This window comes from Python bivittatus, unplaced genomic scaffold, assembly GCF_059951505.1.
Source record: "Python bivittatus isolate LINGU-HERP-01145 unplaced genomic scaffold, Pbiv_v1 ctg000610_np1212, whole genome shotgun sequence".
Taxonomy (NCBI): domain Eukaryota; kingdom Metazoa; phylum Chordata; class Lepidosauria; order Squamata; family Pythonidae; genus Python; species Python bivittatus.
In genome coordinates this window covers 18990616-19012984 of record NW_028277088.1, presented here as the reverse complement: position 1 = coordinate 19012984, position 22369 = coordinate 18990616, and the positions used below count along the sequence as shown (strand labels likewise).

The 22369-nt window shown below is 37.4% G+C and overlaps 1 protein-coding gene across 3 annotated transcripts in view; it reads left to right on the top strand.

Moving 5' to 3' along the window:
• The window catches only part of PLXDC2 (plexin domain containing 2), a 227599-nt gene that overhangs the window by 124053 nt on the left and 81177 nt on the right, over positions 1–22369 (top strand). For all 3 annotated transcript variants that reach the window (XM_088150418.1, XM_088150415.1, XM_088150414.1), the window contains exons 3-4: positions 11530–11676; positions 19784–19853. In XM_088150418.1, the coding sequence (XP_088006544.1) occupies positions 11530–11676; positions 19784–19853 (217 nt within the window). The remainder of the gene's footprint in view (positions 1–11529; positions 11677–19783; positions 19854–22369) is intronic.

Here is a 22369-nt window from a genome sequence, read left to right as displayed (position 1 = left end):
TTTGTTTGTTTGTTTGTGGAAAGAAAAATCTGTGAAGATATGGACATGGTCAAAATTCCTCATTGCCTGATTTGAATACCTTTCTTATTTTAAAAGTCATATTATTTATGACCATGTATCATTTAGAGTCCATTTTTAGAGTAAGATCCTTAAAACAGTGTAACGCTTTGAACTGTGGGTGTTGGGCATCCATTGTGAAGGTGGTGTTTGGGATTTAATTACATGATAAGAATTGAATCTTTGTATTAGATGTAATTTAACTATGCATGAAGACCCACTGATAATGAAAAAAGTTTCATAACATTTAAATGCTATGGCGAGGGTTATACTTTGATCTGAAATGGACTTCTTCAACCTGGTGTTTTCCAGATATGTTTGAACTATAGCTCCATTTTAATTCTTGCGGGATTCATGGCTCTTTTCACCATGGCTTGCCCAATTTTCCTCTTGGTTGTACTACATGTTTTTCTTTAGTAGCATCTATCAAAGTGCTGTATGTTGTTCCCCAGTGTGGAAAATAAGAGCACTTAAGCGATGCTTAATTTAGACCTTTGCAGTAATATTGGCTACGTTAACACACTAAGCCATTGAATAAATCCTAACCAGATTGAAACTAGCCAAACTTAGATTTTGTGCAGTTGCAGTGCTAGATTTGTAACTGATATGGTTAAATATGTTGTGTGAACACAGCCACTGTGTGCTCTTCTGCTTTCTGGAGTCTGCTTTAACATAAAGTTTGGTATGGAATATGAAGCGGTATGGACAGTGCTTACAGACATTAACTCAGCTGTGAGTGCATGTAAATATTCAGAAGTCTCCATGCTTCTGCTACTTTGATTGAGTTGGTTATAAAGTTCAAAATGATAAGAAATTTAATCCAAGTGAAAAAAGTTTTTTTAAAAAATAGAACTCGTGCATTTTCCAGGATTAAGAGTCTTCATATTGTCTCCGTGCATTCATCTGTGCGTGTCAGATAAGAAGCTCTGGACATCATGAGCTGTCAGAGTTGTTTACAGGTTTTACCACAACATAGAGCAGATGCCGAGTACTCCCTCCTCCCCTTTAGCTGTTTGTCTCTGTCTATTGTAACTGCTAGTAATTTAGCTATCTTCAAAGAGGACACTTCCCAGGGTTCTGGTTGGCTAACATACAAACACCTTATACAGTGTCATTTTCAAACAGCATTGTACTGCTTCAAAAACCATTAATAATAGTATATAGCTGCTGTAAGAGCCCTCTGCATGAGAGAGATGGACTTACAATAGAGTTCTGTTTGAAATAAATTCATCTTATCTCTTAAACTAATATGCAGATTAGACCACAATTATTCCCTGAATTTTATATTTTTCTGAATGTTGCAGTACAAGCTAGACATAGAAAAAGACACCAAGATCCTTTTGGACAGGAAGGAATATAACAAGACGTTCCATTCCAGACTGAAATGGATCAAGATGGTCAGTGAATAGGTAGAATCACAGGACCCAAGGTCTTCACTGAAGGGCGGTCACTGCAGAGTAGTGCTTGATTGACCCCAAATCCTGATAGCTCCAAACAGCTGTGAAGAGGCCCATGGTGTAAAAATAAAACAAGGCAGTAGATAGAGGGCAGGAACACACAATTTCTTTGGGCCACTGGGCTTATCATAAGGATGATAGCTTTATTTATTGTCTGAAGTCAAACAGAATTTGCACATTCCAAAAACAACAACAGACAGATAAAAACAGAAGGTAAAATGAATAAGAATCATGATAAAAACTGAAAATGGAAACATAGATAAAATAGGATATTGGCTCCTGATTAATATTATACATGAGGAAAATAAGCATGTATGGTATTTGTTATATATAAGTTAAAAATCTAAACTGCTAGCCTCCTCATTGCACATAGCTTGGAATGCACTGATTCAAGCATTTTGGAGGTTATTCGTAATTCTCTAGAAGTGAATATTCCAGAATGGGAAATAAATCACTGTCCTCTGGCTTTGAGTTTTTCATAAAGTTGTAAAAACAGTGCTATTCCAGTGGATGTTTAGATGCTAGTGATAGTGTTGGACTGTGTTTTTTGTTTTGGCTGGATTTTAATTTGGGTTATATTTTTTAAGCTGAGATGTTTTTAACTGGAGATGTTTTGATTCTTAAGGGGGGGGTTGTTTTTGTGTTTTTGTTTTATGTATTTTGTTGTTGTAAGCCACCTGGGTAAGGAAGTTATGACTCTGCAGATGTGGAAATTCAACTTCTACCACCAACAAACAGCATGGCCATCTGTCTATTGTGGTTCAGCTAACATGGACAGCTGTAAGTTCTCTATACTTATTCTAAGAGTACCATTTAGCAACGCGAGAAAAGCCTAAGAATATATTACGGAACTATTTTAGTCTTCCTTCTACATTACTATATACTGTATGTGTCCCTCATTTAGCTGACAAATGGATATAGTACAAAGTACATTAAAAAGTCAAAACCTGAAACACTGCTGCATAAAGGTATTGCTCAGTGACTGTGTATGGAAGTTACATCAGCCTTTGATTCCTTCTTAACCATCCCATGCACAGAATCCAAGTTTTGATTTAGTTTTTAGTTGTTATTTTAGTTGTATTCTCAGACGAATGGTTTATTTATTAGCTCCATCTTTAACAACTATATTGAACTGGAAAGAAATCCATTTTGAAATAGAGAAATTCCTCCCTGAGGATTTCAATTTTCCAAAGTTATATGGCAGATTTATTTACATATTTACTTTGTCTATTTGCTGATTTCTTAGATTACATTTCATTTTTAAAAATCTAAAGCAATTTGTAATAATCATAGAAAGATACAGAATAAAGGCCAACCATGAAAAGACAGATGTTAGGGAGAGTTAATGGCTCAGGAAGACTAACATTACGTGGATTTTAAGAGACAGCTAAAGCACATCAGAATGGGATTATGTGTACAGAAGAGAAGCTATTCCACAAGAGAGAAGGCCCACTGTGCTGAAGAACATAGATGTCTAGGAGGCTAACATAACTGAAGACATTCTTTAGGATATGGTCTTGAGTGGTTGATACTGGGCTGAGTAGTTCCCAGGTTTGAGAATTAAAGAATTACTTACACTGGAAGCTCTTGCACTGCCTCTGAAGGAACAGGCTTGCCATTTGGGGATGTGTTCCTGAACTTCTCATTGTCACTGGAGGGCAAGGCAACCTTGGTGGCCTCAATAGCTAACAGAGCTGAAATGTTGGAGAATAGTTTTGAAAATAAGACAAAACAAGCCAGGTTCACATGCTCAAATCAACAGTTCCTAAATATAACTGAGAGCTGAATGTGGTTCATTATATATTTTTACCGTTCTTCTTTTTACAATCCTCCACATCTTGCTTCAAATGCAACCTGGATTACTTAACTAAGAGGTACTGGGAGTTTAGCGCTTGGATTTCCAGGTAGAAGAAGTCATTCTGCTCCATGAAACAATAAGAAAAGTGTGTAACTTAAGCTTGAAACTATGTGCTGTTACATTTTATTGATTTCTTAGCTAGAGAGCTACTGGAGATTCAGTTGCATTTGCAGGCAATCAAACCAATCTAACCTCCCAGGACGTTCTCTACCATCCCAATTGATTGACTGATTATGTGCCATCAAGTCATTGTTGACTATTAGCAACCACATAGATAGATTTTCTCCATGATGATCTGTCCCTAGCCTGGTCTTTTGGATCTTCCAATGGTGCACCCATCGCCACTGTAACTGAGTCCACTCACCTTGCTGCTGATAGTCCTCTTCTCTTTCCCTCCATTACCATCCCAGTAAGGCTGTTGTAATGTTAAAAAATATTCCTATAGATCAGGGGTGGGCAAGCTAGAAATTTCTTTTATAGCCATAGGACTTTCCTCTAACCATGATTGCTGAGAACTGGTGGTGTAATTTTTGCAATTTTGAGGCAGAATATATATTAAAAATGGGGTAGAAATCTTAAAATAGATTAACATAGATTTAAAAAGTAGAGATCTCCCTCAATACTGGTAGGAGAAGAGCTGTGCTAGTCTTATGGAGGCAAAAATATCAGGAGGAGTCTGGTGGCACCTCTGATCATCTTGTGAATTGAGTTGTAGCTCACAAAAGCTTGTGCCCATTAATAAAATCTTAGTTTTTTTTATTAACTAATCGTTAGTCAGAAAAGATGCTACAGACTCCTTCTGATCCCCCCCCCCCCCAATTTGAGGCTATGATATTCAAAAAGCAACAAAACCTGATTTTACTTACCAAATAGCAATACTCATAGTTTGTCTGGTATTACACACATGTCCCCCTTCATGGATCACTGCCTTGTCGTGGCGAAGGGGCTTGCGTAACTCAGTGAAGCCATGAGCTATACCGTGCAGGGCCACCCAAGACGGACAGGTCATGACAGAGAGTTCTGACAAAATGTGGTCCACTGGAGAAGGAAATGGCAACCCACTCCAGTATCCTTGCCAAGAAAACCCCATGGACAATGTTAAAAGGCTAAAAGATATGACGCTGGAAGATGAGCCCCTCAGGTCGGAAGGTGTCCAATATGCTACTGGGGAAGAGCGGAGGGCAATTCCAAGTAGCTCCAGAAAGAGTGAAGCGGCTGGGCCAAAGCCGAAAGGACGTTCAGCTGTGGATGTATCTGGAAGCGAAAAGAAGGTCCGATGCTGTAAAGAACAATATTGTATAGGTACCTGGAATGTAAGATCTATGAACCAAGGCAAGCTGGATGTGGTCAAACATGAGATGACAAGACTGAACATCGACATCTTGGGAATCAGCGAACTGAAATGGACGGGAATGGGTGAATTTAATTCGGGTGACCATTATATCTACTACTGTGGGCAAGAAACTCTTAGAAGAAATGGAGTTGCACTCATAGTCAATAAGAGAGTGGGAAAGGCAGTAATGGGGTACAACCTCAAAAACGACAGAATGATCTCAGTGCGTATCCAAGGCAAACCATTCAACATCACAGTCATCCAAGTCTATGCCCCAACCACTGATGCTGAAGAAGCTGAAGTTGACCGCTTCTATGAAGACCTACAACACCTTCTAGAACTAGCACCAAAAAGATGTCCTTTTCATCATAGGGGATTGGAATGCTAAAGTAGGAAGTCAAGGAGTAATCGGAATAACAGGCAAGTTTGGCCTTGGAGTACAAAATGAAGCAGGGCAAAGGCTAATAGAGTTCTGTCAAGAGAACAAGCTAGTCATAGCAAACACTCTTTTCCAACAACACAAGAGACGACTCTACACATGGACATCACCAGATGGTCAATACCGAAACCAGATTGATTATATACTTTGCAGCCAAAGATGGAGAAGCTCTATACAGACAGCAAAAACAAGACCAGGAGCTGACTGTGGCTCAGATCATGAGCTTCTTACTGCAAAATTTAGGCTTAAATTGAAGAATGTAGGGAAAATCACTAGACCACTCAGGTATGACTTAGATCATATTCCTTGTGAGTACACAGTGAAGGTGATGAATAGATTTAGACGATTAGATTTGGTAGACAGAGTGCCTGAAGAACTATGGACGGAGGTCCGTAACATTGTACAGGAGGCAGCAACTAAAACCATCCCAAAGAAAAAGAAATGCAAGAAAGCAAAATGGCTGTCTGATGAGGCTTTACAAATAGCTGTGGAAAGAAGGAATGCGAAAAGCAAGGGTGAAAGGGAAAGATATAAGCAACTGAATGCAGATTTCCAGAGAATAGCAAGGAGAGATAAGAAGGCCTTCTTAAATGAACAATGCAAAGAAATTGAGGAAAACAATAGAATGGGGAAGACTAGAGATCTCTACAAGAAAACTGGAGATATGAAAGGAACGTTTAGGGCAAAGATGGGCATGATAAAGGACAAAAAAGGCAGGGACCTAACAGAAGCAGAAGAGATTAAGAAGAGGTGGCAAGAATACACAGAAGAACTATACAAGAAAGATCTTAATGTCCCTGATGTCCACGCTGGTGTGATCACTGACCTTGAGCCAGACATCCTAGAGAGTGAAGTCAAGTGGGCCTTAGGAAGCATTGCTAACAACAAAGCTAGTGGAGATGACAGTATTCCAGCTGAGTTATTTAAAATACTAAAAGATGATGGTGTTAAAGTGCTGCACTCAATATGCCAGCAAGTTTGGAAAACGCAACAGTGGCCACGGGATTGGAAAAGGTCAGTTTATGTTCCAATTCCAAAGAAGGGCAACGCCAAAGAATGCTCAAACTATCGCACAATTGCACTCATTTCACATGCTAGCAAGGTTATGCTCAAAATCCTACAAGCTAGGCTTCAGCAATACATGAACCGAGAACTACCGGATGTACAAGCTGGGTTTCGAAGAGGCAGAGGAACTAGAGATCAAATCGCCAACATTTGCTGGATCATGGAGAAAGCACGAGAGTTCCAGAAAAATATCTACTTCTGCTTCATTGACTATGCAAAAGCCTTTGATTGTGTGGATCACAACAAACTGTGGCAAATTCTTAAAGAGATGGGAGTACCAGACCACCTTACCTGTCTCCTGAGAAATCTGTATGCGGGCCAAGAAGCAACAGTTAGAACCGGTCATGGAACAACCGATTGGTTCAAAATAGGGAAAGGTGTACGACAAGGCTGTATACTGTCACCCTGCTTATTTAACCTATATGCAGAGTACATCATGAGAAATGCCAGGCTGGAAGAATCACAAGCTGGAATTAAGATTGCAGGGAGAATCATCAACAACCTCAGATATGCGGACGATACCACCCTAATGGCAGAAAGTGAAGAAGAACTAAAGAGCCTCTTGATGAGGGTGAAAGAGGAGAGTGCAAAAGCTGGCTTGAAACTCAACATTAAAAAAACTAAGATCATGGCATCTGGACCCATCAATTCCTGGCAAATAGAAGGGGTAGAAATGGAAGCAGTAACAGACTTCATTTATTTGGGCTCCAAGATCATCACAGACGGAGACTGCAGCCATGAAATTAAAAGACGCTTGCTCCTTGGGAGGAAAGCTATGGCAAACCTAGATAGCATATTAAAAAGCAGAGACATCACCTTGCCGACAAAGATCCGCATAGTCAAAGCTATGGTTTTTCCAGTAGTAATGTATGGCTGTGAGAGCTGGACCATAAAAAAGGCCGAGCACCGAAGAATTAATGCCTTTGAACTGTGGTGCTGGAGAAGACTCTTGAGAGTCCCCTGGACTGCTAGGAGGTCAAACCAGTCAATCTTAAAGGAAATCAACCCTGATTGCTCATTGGAAGGATCGATAATGAAGCTCAAGCTCAGATATTTTGGTCACCTAATGCGAAGAGAGATCTCTTTGGAGAAGACCCTGATGCTGGGAAAGATTGAAGGCAAAAGGAGAAGAGGACGGCAGAGGATGAGATGGTTAGATAGCATCACTGAAGCAATGAGCATGAAACTGAGCAAACTCAGGGAGGCAGTGAAGGACAGGAAGGCCTGGCCCAATATGGTTCATGGGGTCACGAAGAGTCGGACACGATTTAACGACTAAACAACAAACAACAACAACACACATGTCCCTATAACTAGATTATTTGTGCTGTAGGCTATAATTAGACCCTTGGATTTGGTGATTGTTTAAACTGATCGAGGTATCACTTAGAGTGCACTTTTACAAAGCAATCAATTTGATTTAAATTGATAACTCTGCACAATGGTGATGTGTATGAGAGGGGAGAAAGATGATTATAGAATCTATATGGAATATCCTTTGATCCCTAATTTGCTTATATAATAAGGACAAAAATAGAGCTTTATATTGACATGAATTGGAAGATAAATTAGCCATTGTTTTATCTAGTTTTTGTGGTTTATGTAGTATTATTTTAATGATTTTTAAAACTCTTCTCAATCATTAATTTTTTTTTAGAACCAGCAACATTTATTGATTGTGGCTCAGAAACGTGCATCAAGTTCTTTCTCTTTGTGGACTTGTGTAGACCATACAAGGGCTTTATGTATGGAAGCATGATCAACCATTTTTCTCATTGAATAGGCAAAGTGAGAGATGAAACAGGACAACTCATGGGTGGGAGTATTCACAGCAGACAAATGTGTTGTTAAGAAAAAAAAATATGGCAGCAACTTGACTTACTCAGACTAAGATGCCAGACCAAACTTTGAACTGTTTTAGAGCCAAGTGAAACCCCAGAATCTTCTTGGGTCATCTGATAACTGTTAAATTCAACAAATGGAAGAAACTCTTCTGGACAGGTACTGTATATATATTTATGTCATCTAATTAGACTGAGTAGCAGGTCAGAGACTCCTCTTTTAGAAGACTACTGCAGTGGCACCAAATTTAATTTGTCATCTCTCACTGAGAACTTATTTCCTTCTATTTTTTATTCCCTGCAGTTAACTTTTAGAAGTATCTCTTTTTCTTGAACATGCTTGATTTGATGTTTGATTTCCAACATCAAAATGCAAGTTGCCTCTTAAGGATTCTCAGGATTTTAATAACAAAACCGAACCTTTTATTAAACAGCTTTTTCATATTACTATCATCTGCCAGCATTTGGGGAGGAACATAAATCAATTCTATCCCTATCTCAAAGAGAAATGGAAGAAACATTGTATTGTTAACAGTTTAATCTATTTTTGAGGCATACTGTTCACATGAAATGAAATTGCACGCTTTTTTCATGCTTCTTGTGGAACTATCAGTTTCAGAGTTCTTCATCTTAAAGCCAGGAGCAAAATAGTTGTATCTCAAAAGAACAGTATAGAATAAATTCACACTATAGTTATGTTTCTGGCAGATTCAGCTTGTGCTTCCTGATACTTGGCATGGTTGAATGCAACTTCCAATACTAGCTGTAATCACCTTCAGGGACAAATGTCAAAAATGGAACAAGAGTAAAGAAGTCAAAGTGCCTTTTCCCCCCTGCATCAACTTCTTCTTCAATATCTCAATACCTATGCCAAATCCTGCTATCTTATTTTTGCCTAAATTAAGTATTTCCTGAAAAAAGAGATGCGTACATGTGTGTATAAGATAGATGGATGCATGCATGCATGCATGCATGCGGAGTTGTGATTATCTTGGCAATTTATATATTTGTGTGTCTCTCTTATGTTTAAACTATCTTGTCTGCACTGTACATAGCACAGGGTTTCACCCCACGCATTGCCAGTTCATACCGCTTCTTTGCACATCATGTTGTACAGTCACAGAATTACTCCAGGAAGCACTGCAAGAAAGGAAATATGGGGATATATCCATGAGTATTGTGAGCTTCATGAGAAGCTTATGCAGTTCCTGTCTTCCACAAAATTCTTCAGATATCATCAGAATGATGTATTTAAAGGGTGAAGCAATTGCTTCCCAACAACAGATGCTAAAATTTCATTGAGGTCACTTTGTGTGTGGAAGAAATCAAAATGTGTATTAGCTGTATTTTTTTTTTAACACATGGTACTATATGTACTACAGATGACTCTTAGAACATTTTCAAAAATCTCTTTATCAAACCATATTTGGGAACGTAAGATAATATGGATAGAGTTTAGTAATTTTTGCAGTTGGGCTTGAAGTTGAAGAAATTTGTGCTATCATTTCTATAGACTGTAGTGGCTGATTGTTTTTTGTTTGTTTTTTTAACTTTTGGTGAACTTTGAGATGAGAAATTAGATGAAGAAATTTGAGCAATTGATGACACATGTCAAAAGTCTGCATTACACACTTTTCCTGCTCATGATAATGGAAATCATACTCTACAGTAGATCTTAAAATCTTAAAATCATTAAAATTCTGCAGGCTCAGATACCTGTTGTGCAAGTTGGCATTTTTTTTTTGCTGAAATTAAATTGCTATGTCTTTTGAGCCCATTCTGGCTAGATCTGTATACAGTATATGTTTTCATCTATATTTTCCTCCAGGAGTAGCTCTTGCTGTTAAACCATAAAAATGCTTGGTTTTAAACAGAAGGGGGGAATATTTAAAAATCTAGTTTATTACTAGAAATTATTAAATGAAAAATTAGGATACTAGGTATGTATCCATCCACAATTGAAGGAACATATATTGAGAATGAATTAAAACATGAATGAATGTTATCCATGTGTACAGTTTCTTCCATTTTTGCTTCTTGTTGCTCTGTGATTAAACTTGATAAATTCTTCAATTAATCAAGTTTCCCATTTTGTTTTAGTTTAAATCCTGATTTGCTCAGGTTCTGACAGTTTCCTGGTTCAGATGAAATTACAGGTAGTCCACAGGTTATGACCATTAGTTCACTGACCATTCAAAGTTACAATGACACAAGTGGCACTTATGACCAGTGCTCGGAATTCCGGCCATCACAGTGAGCCATAGTCACATCATCACGATTTCTGGCATTTCTTGCTGGCTTCCCACAAGCAAAGTCAATGGGGAAGCCAGCAGGAAGATGGAAGCCATGGTCACATGAGGTCCTCAACAACCCACGCAGTCCTCACTTAACAGTGGCAACTGGGACTTCAGAACTGCCACTGCTGAGTGAAGCAGTCATGTGACATCATGCTTTACAACCATGTCGCTTAGTGACAGCAATTCCAATCACAATTGCTGTTGTAAGCTGAGGACTACTTGTAAAAACAATGATTAATTCCAGGCTTCCTGACTTATTTTGGTTCTTGGAAAAAGGCCAAGGAAAGATACTATGTCTAAGAAGCACACATACACATATACAGAAACACACAATTCTTAAGCTGAAATATGAATGTCCAAACATGATGTGTGTGGCACATGCCCTTTGGCTGTGGTTCTTAATATACAGAAGTTGTAAAATGGTGATCTTGTCCATGAAAGTTTCTGATGTATCTTGGAATGACCTTTACTCTATTTGGGAACACGAGTTACATTAAACAAATAAAATGCCAGGGGGAACAACACTGCAACACTCTAGCACCCCCAAAGCTGGGCCAGGTCGAATGGCCAAGTTCTCATGGCCTTTCTAGAAACCAATAGAGTAGGGAATATTTGAATTTCTGAGGAAATGCTGTTCCACCAAAGGGGGCAGCAGTTGAGAAGGGTCGCTTCCATGGTCTTTTTGGGTGACATTCCTCATGAGAGCTACAGAGAAAGTCTTATTGGACAGGCAGATAAAACTGGGAGTGGGCAATCCCACATTACTACAGATATTTGAAGAAAAACAAAGAAATGCCCAAATATATTCACAATATCACAATTTAAATGGTATTTAAAATGTAGCATTCATGAAGGGAAAAGCTGTTTGTCATCCCCATTAAAACAGAAGATATCAGTTAAGATTTATCACTCATTTCCTAATCCGAAGCTACCATTTGTGTCTGTATATGTAGCAGCTATTAATTCAGTTCTTTAGAATGTAAAAACTACATTTATAAAATCACAAGGTGGGTCTTTATTCTTCTATTCTAGCATTCGCATTCTCTGTTTTATGTTTTTTGTTTTAACCTTTCCTTGATCTATATGATGAAAGAAATAAGAGTTTTGCATCTGTTTCTAAACATCTGGGGGAAAAAACTGAAAAATAGGGTCAAATCTATGCTTTTCTTTTTCTCTCCCCAGGAGGACATGGATCACAATTATTACACTTCAAGGACATACGGCCCATTTGATTCTACCAGTCGAGATTTGTGGGTAAACATTGATAAAATGGAAAAAGATAAGGTGAAGATCCATGGAATCCTCTCCAATACCCACCGACAAGCAGCGGTAAGACATTTGATAAGCATTTCAATTTAATCCTTTTTATTAATAATCAGATTACCTTTATGATGCATGCCACATCATAGCATAGCATAGCATAGCATAGCAAGTAATCAGATATTAATCACTTAATCTATAACTCAAATCTGAAAATCCTTATCTGATTTTTGTTTGTTGTCTTGGTCTTAGTCTCATTTTACATACATATAGGAAAATATTTCTTCCATGAAACATTTTTTTAACCAGATGAGCCTTTGAATTTCTTTGCAAAGCTGCAGAAAGATTACAAAATGTTTTGAAAGCAAGAAATAGTCTCAGTGACATTCAAGTCAGTGGTTGCTTGCCCTTGCGTTTGTTTGACAGATGAATTATAGTCCAAATTGACTAGCTTAACTGCCATATTTAGAACTAAAAAGAAGAAGCCCCATGTTTATCCTTTACATTTGTAAGAGCTAAGTTCCTGAGAGCTATTAAATCCTTGTCAAAATATTGTTGTTTTGAGTTATTGATACTTGTCAAATGAGAACAGAGGTGACAGATGTAATTCTATTTCCATATCAAAAATATGTCTTGGCTAATTCTGATCCCACACATAATTCTTGGTGAGTATGTTAACTAAGCTGCTGACTTACGTATATAATTCGATGCCCTGTGACTGCCAAATAGAATTCCCATAGTTTTTCCATGTACTGAAAGCTGCCAGAAAAATCAAGATTAGTCTTAAAGGGATGTAAACTCAGTAGCAGAAATGACAACTCAGTTGAAGTGACTGAATTGATTCAATTCAGCTGAGGAGCTGAGGAGCAATTGGGCATTTTGGGGAAAAAAGTCAGATAGTTTGAAGGGGTTCTTCACTAACACTAAACATACAGAAGGAAGTATCAGAAGTTGAGAGGAAGGAGGATGAATAAATGAGAAAGAAATAAGGGATTTAGATTTCTGCTCTCCGTTGGGTTAAAACATGTCATTTTCCAAGGTCAACAGACTCACCAACCATATGACAGGCTAAAAGAAGTAAGGAGAAGAGACTCTAGAATCTGGAAGGAGAGAGGCAATCGTATATCCTCCATATTTAGACAATATAATTTATAGATATTATTTTCCTTGGCCAAACATAAAAGAATAGCTGAATAGATTGGGAAGGTGGAATTCATCATATGTCTCAGTTAAAAAATAAATATGACATAGCACAATAGGTTATGTGAGATTTCTAGATATGATGGGTTGTGTGGTAAGAGGAAGTAAATAGTTTCACAAAAAGAACCTTAATGGCATGGCTCTTGGTTCAGCCAAGAGACGTTTACCTGAACTCATCTGGAATGTGAATCAGGAGGAAATCTCTGGACAAAGAATTGTATGTTTCTGTGTTTGCTAGTTTCTTTGTAGTTTTTAAAAAAATCAAAAAGCTGTCAGAATTCCTGATATTAAATTCAAATGTCCTGTGTAGAAAAAATTAGTTCCACGTTTTGAATTACAGACCATTCTGATAATGATGATTAAGGAAGCTTAAAAAGATTTTTTTTTTTTTAACAGCAGGAACATACATTGAAAGTGTGTGGTGAAAGTGGTCATCTAGCATCCATAAATCTCTGCATCTGTGCCAACATGCAGTTAAACACACAGCCTTTATTCAGCTGAAGACTGCGGTTGCATAATCATGATGCATATTAATTATATTCTGGTTTGGTGATGAGGTCAGAAGCTTGTACAAATGTGGAAGAGGTCATATTGGATTTCGTTTTGTTCAAAAGGTCAAAGTGGTATTATATTTCAGGGTCTGACCTTTCTGAAAGCCAGTTGCTTAAATTTTGGCAAATACAAATGGATAGCTCAGAAAGAAATTCATTTGATTACACAAATTTAACTATTTGTTAAAAAACCATTGAGAAACAAGCAGGACCGAATTTCCAAGTCCTATTCCAATATCATGTAGTGTAAAGGAATTTAGAGATGACCTTGGGGAAAATATGAAAAAAACCTTTTAAGGAGAGACCTTCAGAAAAGATTACACAGTCCAGAGATGGAAACAAGTCTGAGAAAAGCTCAAAAATAACCCTTTCTTGATTTTGTTTAGCGTAAGAGGGGACAGAGAGAAACTTGGAGAGGCTTTCAAGATTTTGTTATTACACCCTACAACAGTAAAATAGCATTCCAGGACTCCTTGTGGTCTCAGTTTCTTGACTTGGCCTATCTTGAAGGGCTGGCACAGAGCAAGTTATATAAACCTTATAGCAGCTTAGTTTCACTTGAATTAATTTTGTGACCTATATATTTATATATAAAATACTTGTTCCAATGAGATCTATGCTGTATAGCAGACTGCATTGCGGAAAATAATGTTAATCATTAGTAATCAAATATCAGTTATTCTTGTAATAATTAACTGTTGTGCTTCAATTAACAATTTGGGGATGAGAACTAAAGGTTATTTCTGTTTATGTGAAAGCAACTGTAAGTCTCACCCACACAAATAAAGAATAACATTAGCTGCCCTAATGGCATGGTTATGCTCAGGTAGTGGTTAGTCTAAATTCTTTGCATATGGACCATATTTGAAAGTAGTGGCAGAACCTTGAAGACTAAGGTGAGAAAGGGAACAGTGAATAGATATGAGGATGGTGACTTGGAAAAATCAAGCCTGCCTCTTATTGAAGCAATCCAGCAGAAATGTTCATAAGCATGTTCATGTACAATAAAAATGAAAACTGGAATTCTGAAATGATAATTTAATCTTGAATTATTAATCACAAAGACAAATGCATGTGTGTGAGTCTTGCTTTGTGGAAATAACATGTTTTGGACGCAACATTTCAATGTAGGAGAACATCTAACATCACTTTGCCATTTAGAAAGTTAGCAAGCCCAAACATGAGTTTCTCTGCTTTTTTTTTTTTTATAATTCCAGTCTATGAACTATCAAGAGACAGATTAGTAATCTGCCACAGTAAATGGTTGTCTGCTTGGCTAAAACAATTATTTCTATCTCGTATAAATAATCTTTTAGCTAAGTCATTCTAGAATAATAGTTTTATAATAGCTTACCCTTTATCCAGATCCAAATTAGCGTGACTCTTTCTCAGAAAGTAGCTCTGCAATCAAATAGTCATTTAATGTGTTTAACCTTGGCAATTTGCTCCATGTGCAAGGATCTCACATATCAAATTCATTCATTCAAACTTTTTTTAAAAAAAACAGAACACCGATTATAGTTAAATCAAGATTATAACCTTCTCCCTGCAAGTGCAAGAAAAAAATGTGGCTTTTACTTGGACTTGACATCACTTCACTGTTCTGTGCTTTCTTCCAGCTTCTCAAGATAATACATTTGGAAGAAGTAGGAAGGGGGGGGCAAATAAAAGAACTGTCAGAGTGTTAAAAATTCTAATAGTTGCTTTGTCAGAACTTGCCTGTAATGCTTTCTTTGTCCTTGTAAAGAGATGCATCTCTGTCTTTATGCAGTAAAGGGTAATGTTATATCGTGCTAAAATTAGTGAGCAAAATGCAGATAGCTCCCTAAGGAAAACAGAACACACACACACACGAAGATTTAAATTGTTAACAGCTTACTTACAAGATTGTTTGTACATAGAGAAAAGTAGGAAAGTAGGGATAGAGGGTAAAAAGGAAATAATACATAACAGAGTATGTATTGTTTTTAAAATCAGAATTGGAGTGGGTTTCTCTGTGTTTGTGAATGTTTTGAAGAAAGCAAGCTACAGTTTAACTTTAGATTTTCAGGTATCAGTACAACATACTTGCCTGCAACAGACCAGATTTCTGCAGCAAATCCCAGATTATCATCAAATCACAATGACAGAAATCACTATCAGTTTCCACATTTGTGTAATGAGGTCTTCATACAATTGATGTAAATTGCTGCAGTCATGCAGTCTCTGATTTAATGGACACTTGGGAAAAACGGACACCCTCCTCTCCTAAGTCAGCCCATTAAATTGAGCCTTCACTAAAATAATAAAAGAATAAAAAAGAATAAAGTAATAAAACATGTTCCTACTTGCTTTAGAGAGCAACTCTTGATACATTGCTCAATGTCTGGAGCTATCCTCAGGCTGAAAAAGTAGTACACCCATGAAATAGAGAGATACCAAGGAGAATATTGCTTTTCTTGGAGCAGCATAGATAATCGCTTTTGATGGAGTAAATTCTCTTAGTAGCAAGATGTAAAAATAAAATTGAACAGGGCAAATTAAGAAAATGATTGCTTAAATATGTGAGTCTAAAGAACAAAAGAAGAGCAATGTCTCCTTTTGTAAATGTGTTCACTATTCATTGAGGCCTGAAAAGAACTGGAAGAAGTTGAGACAAGGGAATATCACATTAGTATCTCAGTTTAAATTATTTTGAGCTGCTCTCTTTTGTGAGATACCACCTTTGATTTAAAGTTCCTGGACTGTATTAAATCCCATTATATTCTAATCTGGCAATTCTGGCTTCATTTGGGTTATCAACTCTTGGACGTAAGTCAGTATCATACCATGACCATGGCTAAATTTAAGCCAAGGTCCTGGCACCAAAGTCAACTCATGACAAGAAGAATGGACAGGAAATTGAGAATTACTCAACACGGGTATTCATTCCTGATTTGTAATGTCCATGGGCCCCTAAGTTACCCAGCTGTTTGGATTCATTCAGGTTTTCATGGGAAGGCTCAGGAGAAAAAAATGCTCAGGCAACTAAAACTACCTGGAAGAAGTGTAACAACAAACTGGTAGCTGTGAAACCAACAAATACATTTGGTCTCTTCTAAAGGTACACTGAGGTCATGCTGTGATTTAAGGTGTGGAAGGTAAGTTTTTAATGGACAGGAGCTGTTTTATTTCTCTTTTGGCAACCAAGTGCCACTGGATGCAAGGCAGTAATATAAGGAAGCCACCTAAGGGGATTGGGTGGGAATTTTAAGCCCATATTTATATTTTGCCTTTTTTTTAGACAGAGGTAGGAGATATTCATTGGTGAGTTAAGTGCATTAGAAACATAATTACTAATTTTCCACCCAAAGTAGGTGGCAAACATCATTACTCAAAATTGGAGCTCTAGGTTATGTTTGAACCAAGGCAGGATATTAATGGATTTATGGGTAAAAACTGTATGAGTTGTAAGTTGGAATGAGAAAGGTGCCTTATAGATGTAGACTGTGAATCTTCACATGGAACAAATGCCATCAAAAAGAGTGGAACTTATTTTGTGCAAACGTGTTTGAAAAAAAGCATCAACATTTGTTAAGGAAAAAAAGGCTTTTGAAATTAGAGGCTCATTATGTTCTGTGTCCAGCAGTACAAAGGAGTTGCCTATAAGGCAGAGAGCAGAAGTAAAGAAAAAAACAAACTCAGAGCTTTGTAGGAGAGGTAGATTATAAGAGACAGTGCAAAGATCAAAAAGCATCAAGAATGTGAGCTCTAAAGGAAGAGTTTGGAATTTACAATAAAAGAGTAAGTGCATAAGGATAAGGAAGATGTTGAGAGGAAAATAGAAGGGATGCCCTTGGCTTTATTTCATTAAGAAATAAGAAAACCTCTGTGGATGTATTTGGAGAATGTTGAAAGGTAAATAAAGAAGTGGGTTTTTTGTTTTGTTTTTTGGCTAAATCATCAGCTTGAAATTAGGCTAAGTTTTTAAATTTTGAATAGGAACTGGAAAGTAAATATGGATATATCAAGAATGCTTTACAGAGAATCTTACTTTATGTAAATTAGATTATAATCTTAAATACACTGGTCCTCAGAATCAACTGCTTTGAATTCAGGGTATGTCTGGGCAAGCGTGATTTTCACAACTCTGGAAATCAAAATACATGGTCTTGGTTTAACTATCAAACAGAGAAAAATACTGACTTGAGCATTAGCTTACTTTTTTCGTATTTAACCCAAGACAGATTTTTTGCTTGCTTGTCTGCTTTCTTGGATTATATGCAACATGGTTCACAATCATTCAGACTTATTTTTGCAGACTGAATGGAGTCTTCCTAAATTAGTTTCAGCTCATATTGTAGAAATATTTGCAGTAGTCATATGAGAGAAGAACAGAAAACAGGCCAGGGTCTTGGGAACCAATGACTGAATTTACACACCACACTAGCCAAAATGTGGTTTGCTTGGATTTGATTTACTGTGATTTTTGAGGCCAGCTACAGTGGTTTGTAAATCATGGCTTATTTGGTTAGTATCATGTATTAACAAAGCCACTATTCCTAGTAAGTGTGGGTTTATTTTAAACTATTGCCCATTTCACCTTGACTTAAATGAGAGTGAATTTGCTCTGCCAGCTCCAAGAGATAATGTAACTCTGGGTCAGTTTCAGAGGAACAGGGAATTATAGAATCCAACATGGTTTTCCCAGTGTTGAACTTCTCAAAATCCAGTTTCTGCCCAACCATCTAGAGATCTCAGCCAATGCTAGATTGACTGCAGTCCAGTTTCTTGTGCATGAACAAGTAGCTTTCTTAATACTTGTGTATAAGCCAAGAATTTTTGGCTCCAAAATACACCCCCAAAATTGGATTCGGCTTATCCGCAGACCAGAGCTCATATTTTTTAAAAAAAAATCACAGGTTTTAAATGATGACATAAAAGTCTTCAGTTTTCTGCCTTTCTCTGTACACATTTCCAGTAAAGCCTGTATCAGTAAAGTAGGGTTCCAATATTTTGGGGGGATTCTGTTTCCTAATCTAACCTAACTTGAAGAGCTGACAGATACAAATGTTATAAAGAATCATATAGGTAAATATTTTTTAACACAGTAGCAATCTTGCATCTTGCACATCCCTTTTTCTTTGGGATGATATATTTATAAAATAGAATTAATGCTCCCAGTTGTAAACAGAAGATATGTTAATAAAGACTTCAAGTTCTGGTTCCTATGAAGAAAGGAAATCTAATCTGAAGTTGTAAAAATACAGCAATTCCATTCATACCAAGTAAGTCTTTTATCTGGATGGGAGAATTTGTTTTTTCTGGAGTGAATGGGCACAACTTAAAATGAAGATAATGTAAAGATTTAAACTGGCTGCTTTAAAGATTTGCAGCTTAGTGCCTGTTTGCATGGCAGAACACCTTTACAGAATCTGTTCCAAAGCTCTGCACAGCCCTAGTTTCTCATGCTTTCCATAGCAAGGGACTCATCCTGTAGCCCCATGTTAGACTGTGTGGCTAGCTAGTCACCTGGGCCTTTTGCAGGCTATTGATGATGGTAAGTTGCCAAATTTTGAAGAGAAGCTTCTCTTGTTATCTGTCCCATCTTCTCTGGTGAAACAGATTTCTTCTCCTTTCTTTGCATAATTCAGCAGAGCTGTGACATTCAAGGTGCTAATATTTCTTCCCAATGAAATCCTACATTGACTTGATTTCATATATCTTCCATAGCTATGGGTTGTTTAACAACAGTACATTGACTAAGCCACAATATGACCTGGCCTACACAGCATAAACCATAAATCCTATCCACAAACACAATGGCTGGGTTCACACATTGTTAGCTAAATCCAAGGAAACAAGTTGATGATTTAGCTCAGTGTATGACCCAGCTAATGTAGTGTTGAACTAGACCTGATTCAGTTCCCCCCTTACCTATAGAAACTCACTCTGTGACTTCAGCCAGTTTGTGACATAGGGCTGTTGTTGACGATGAAGGAAGATTCGCCCTGAACTCCTAGAGGAAAGACAGAATATAAATTGACTAAAATAAAATAAATACAATTCATAGAGATTTGCAGACCTGATCCTAACCTATCTACTTTGTGGAGATGACATCCAATGTACCTGGGTGACAGCCTGAGGTTTCATTTACAATTTTAAACTTCCTTCTTTTCATCGGGCTTCCCAATCTGGTATGCTTCAGATTGGTTAGATAAGAATTTCCATAATCCCAGATCAGCATGGTCATTCTAAGTGAGGATTATGGGAATTAAAAAGGCTGCTTTATATATTGCTGAACATTTTTCATCAGTTTTAATACTAAAAAAAAAAATCCAATGTGAGGAAGACTAATGTAAAAAGCTTTAAGGTAGAAGCAGCTGTGGATGGCTGGATCGTGTTTTGACTGGTTCTCTGCTCTTATTTCTTTTATTAATGTTATCGTCTGGTGTTGTTCCTTGCAGAGAGTGAATCTGTCCTTCGATTTTCCATTTTATGGCCATTTCCTACGTGAAATTACAGTGGCAACTGGGGGTAAGTGGCTTCCTGACAGTTCGCTTTGAGTAATCTGACAAAAATCTGCCATTTCAATTCAAGTAGATTTTTTTTCATATTTTAAGAAATGAAAGTGTAGTACAGCAGAGCTTGTGTTAGCCAGTGTGTGAGAGTTCATTCAAACTCACTCTGTCTTTTATACAAGCAAGCATATAACACACACACAAACACATGTACTGTGTTTTTTGATTATCTGATCATTTTGAATAAGTCTTCTCAGTGTTCTTTCTCTTTCTTTCTTTCTTTCTTTCTTTCTTTCTTTCTTTCTTTCTTTCTTTCCTTCCTTCCTTCCTTCCTTCCTTCCTTCCTTCCTTCCTTCCTTCCTTCCTTCCTTCCTTCCTTCCTTCCTTCCTTCCTTCCTTCCTTCCTTCCTTCCTTCCTTCCTTCCTTCCTTCCTTCCTGTACAGTCAAATATGTCCTTGGAAGGAGAAGGTGTTTCTGATTAGTAGGGCTCCAAAGGAAATGCATTGCTTAGGATTGCATGGAGATATTTCCGTTGTCCCTTTCTGCAATGTATTGAAGCTGTTACATCTTTTTGTGGCATCCTGGGGCAGCCCTACACTGCTGCAGCACAAACCTCAGGAAAAAAATATGCTTGAAAAAGTCACATTTCCTCATGGATGGCTGAGATGACACCGTGTAATGGGCTGTGAGAATAACCTTGAGAGACAGGAGGAAGAGCCACAGCCTAGACAATGGTCTGATAAACAAAATCTGAGTCCAAAGCCGGAATACGGGTGGGGGAACCATCTCAGAAGGGACCCTTTCTAGTTCTCTGAAATGTAAAGGCATGGGAGGGGGGAAGCACTTTCAGACTTGCAAGATTCTGTTACTGTAACTTTATAGTAAAAGTAGTGTTAGTACTCGTGGTTTTGGTTTCCTGGTTTGGACTACTTTGAAGGGCTGACACACCAGCACTGAGTAATACCAGCACCCTATTGTATAGTCCCATTCTTTACCACTTCCTCACTATCCAATGCAGTTGCTACTAGTGTGAGATTTTAGGCCAAAAACTGCAATTAACCGTATAGCCTGAGATTGCCCAATTCTGGACATTAAAAAAAAAAAAAAACCTATACCAACTTGATACAAACCTGGTTGTGTTTTCATTGGCTGTGTATTTCTCTGTTCATTATCATTTTTTACTGGTTATAAATTTATGTTTTTTGACCCTCGATTAATGAAAAAGGAGAGTCGGGGAAAAGAGCCAACACTAATTGCTAGCTCATTTGGGCAATTAGTGTATCCTTGTCCTCAATTCCTATTTTGCCAAGGTTATTTGACTCACAAGTCTGAAGTAAATCAGTGTGTACTGCCACTATTGATGTAATAGTTCTAGAGGTGGCTATGTCATATGGGATTCCTAGGTGTGCTAATTCTGGAAACTGGGAAACTACCAAAGGCCTTTAAGTTTTCTAATAATAAGAAAGGCTGTCTAAAAGTTTCAGATGCTTAAATATAGGAGAAATACATAGCAAGCTTCCAGTGAGGTTCTTTAGTTTTAGCATCCATGCTGTGAAGGGCCAGGAGTGAAATTCAGAAATGAAAGAGTTTGGGAAACATATTTAGCTGCCCAAAATTTAAGCACAGTGGTCCCACTACTGATCATGGCCTCCCAAGCTTAAGTAAAAACCACAAGATAAGCTTTACATTCAGTACTTAATTAACTTAATATGCCATTTGACTGTAAGGATGTAAAACACTTTTCATCAGAACAGAGCAGTACTTTTCAGATGTAAGAGGCTAATAAACCTAGATGGTTATTCTGGGTTTGGAGCATAGAATATCTTCTGATAGCGAGCAAAGATACTGATATTTTGCATTATTACTTTTAATTGACTGCATGAGTTTTAATCAATTCAGTGTTCAGTTCAATGATCTTATCTGCATAGACCCTCATTCAGATCTATAGAAAATTTTTAAACAAAAGGCTCACCAGACATTTAACTCCAAACTTAGAGTGTGCACATTAGCCTAAATCCAGTCCATTATATGAAAGCAAAAGCAAACAAGAATTCTTTCATTTGTTTTCATTATGTAATTATCTATAAGATACACACATTGCATTTAACTTTCCCTAAAATACACTGGTCTGTATAAAACATCCTCTAATTGATGCATGGGTTTTTTGGTACATAACTTCCTTAAATAAACATATTTTATATGTTTTGTACAGTTTGGAATTGGCAGCAGTGTATTCCATGAGTGTTCATTTCTACGGTGATAAAATCTGTTTAGGCAGATAAGAACACTTTTCCTAAAAAGACATCTCTGATAAATTTATTTTGCATCCTTATCTCCTGTATTCCAATGAATTCTGGACTGGTAACATGTTCCAAAAGCCTGTCAATGAGATAGTGTGAGAAAGGACTGCTTCCCTCTGCTGATTTTATTTGAATGGGACCAAAAAAAAAAGGTATTCCATTAGTGCAAGTCAATAGAGTCTTCCATTTTTTGTTCTAGACCAGGGTTTTTCAACCTTGGCAACTTTAAGA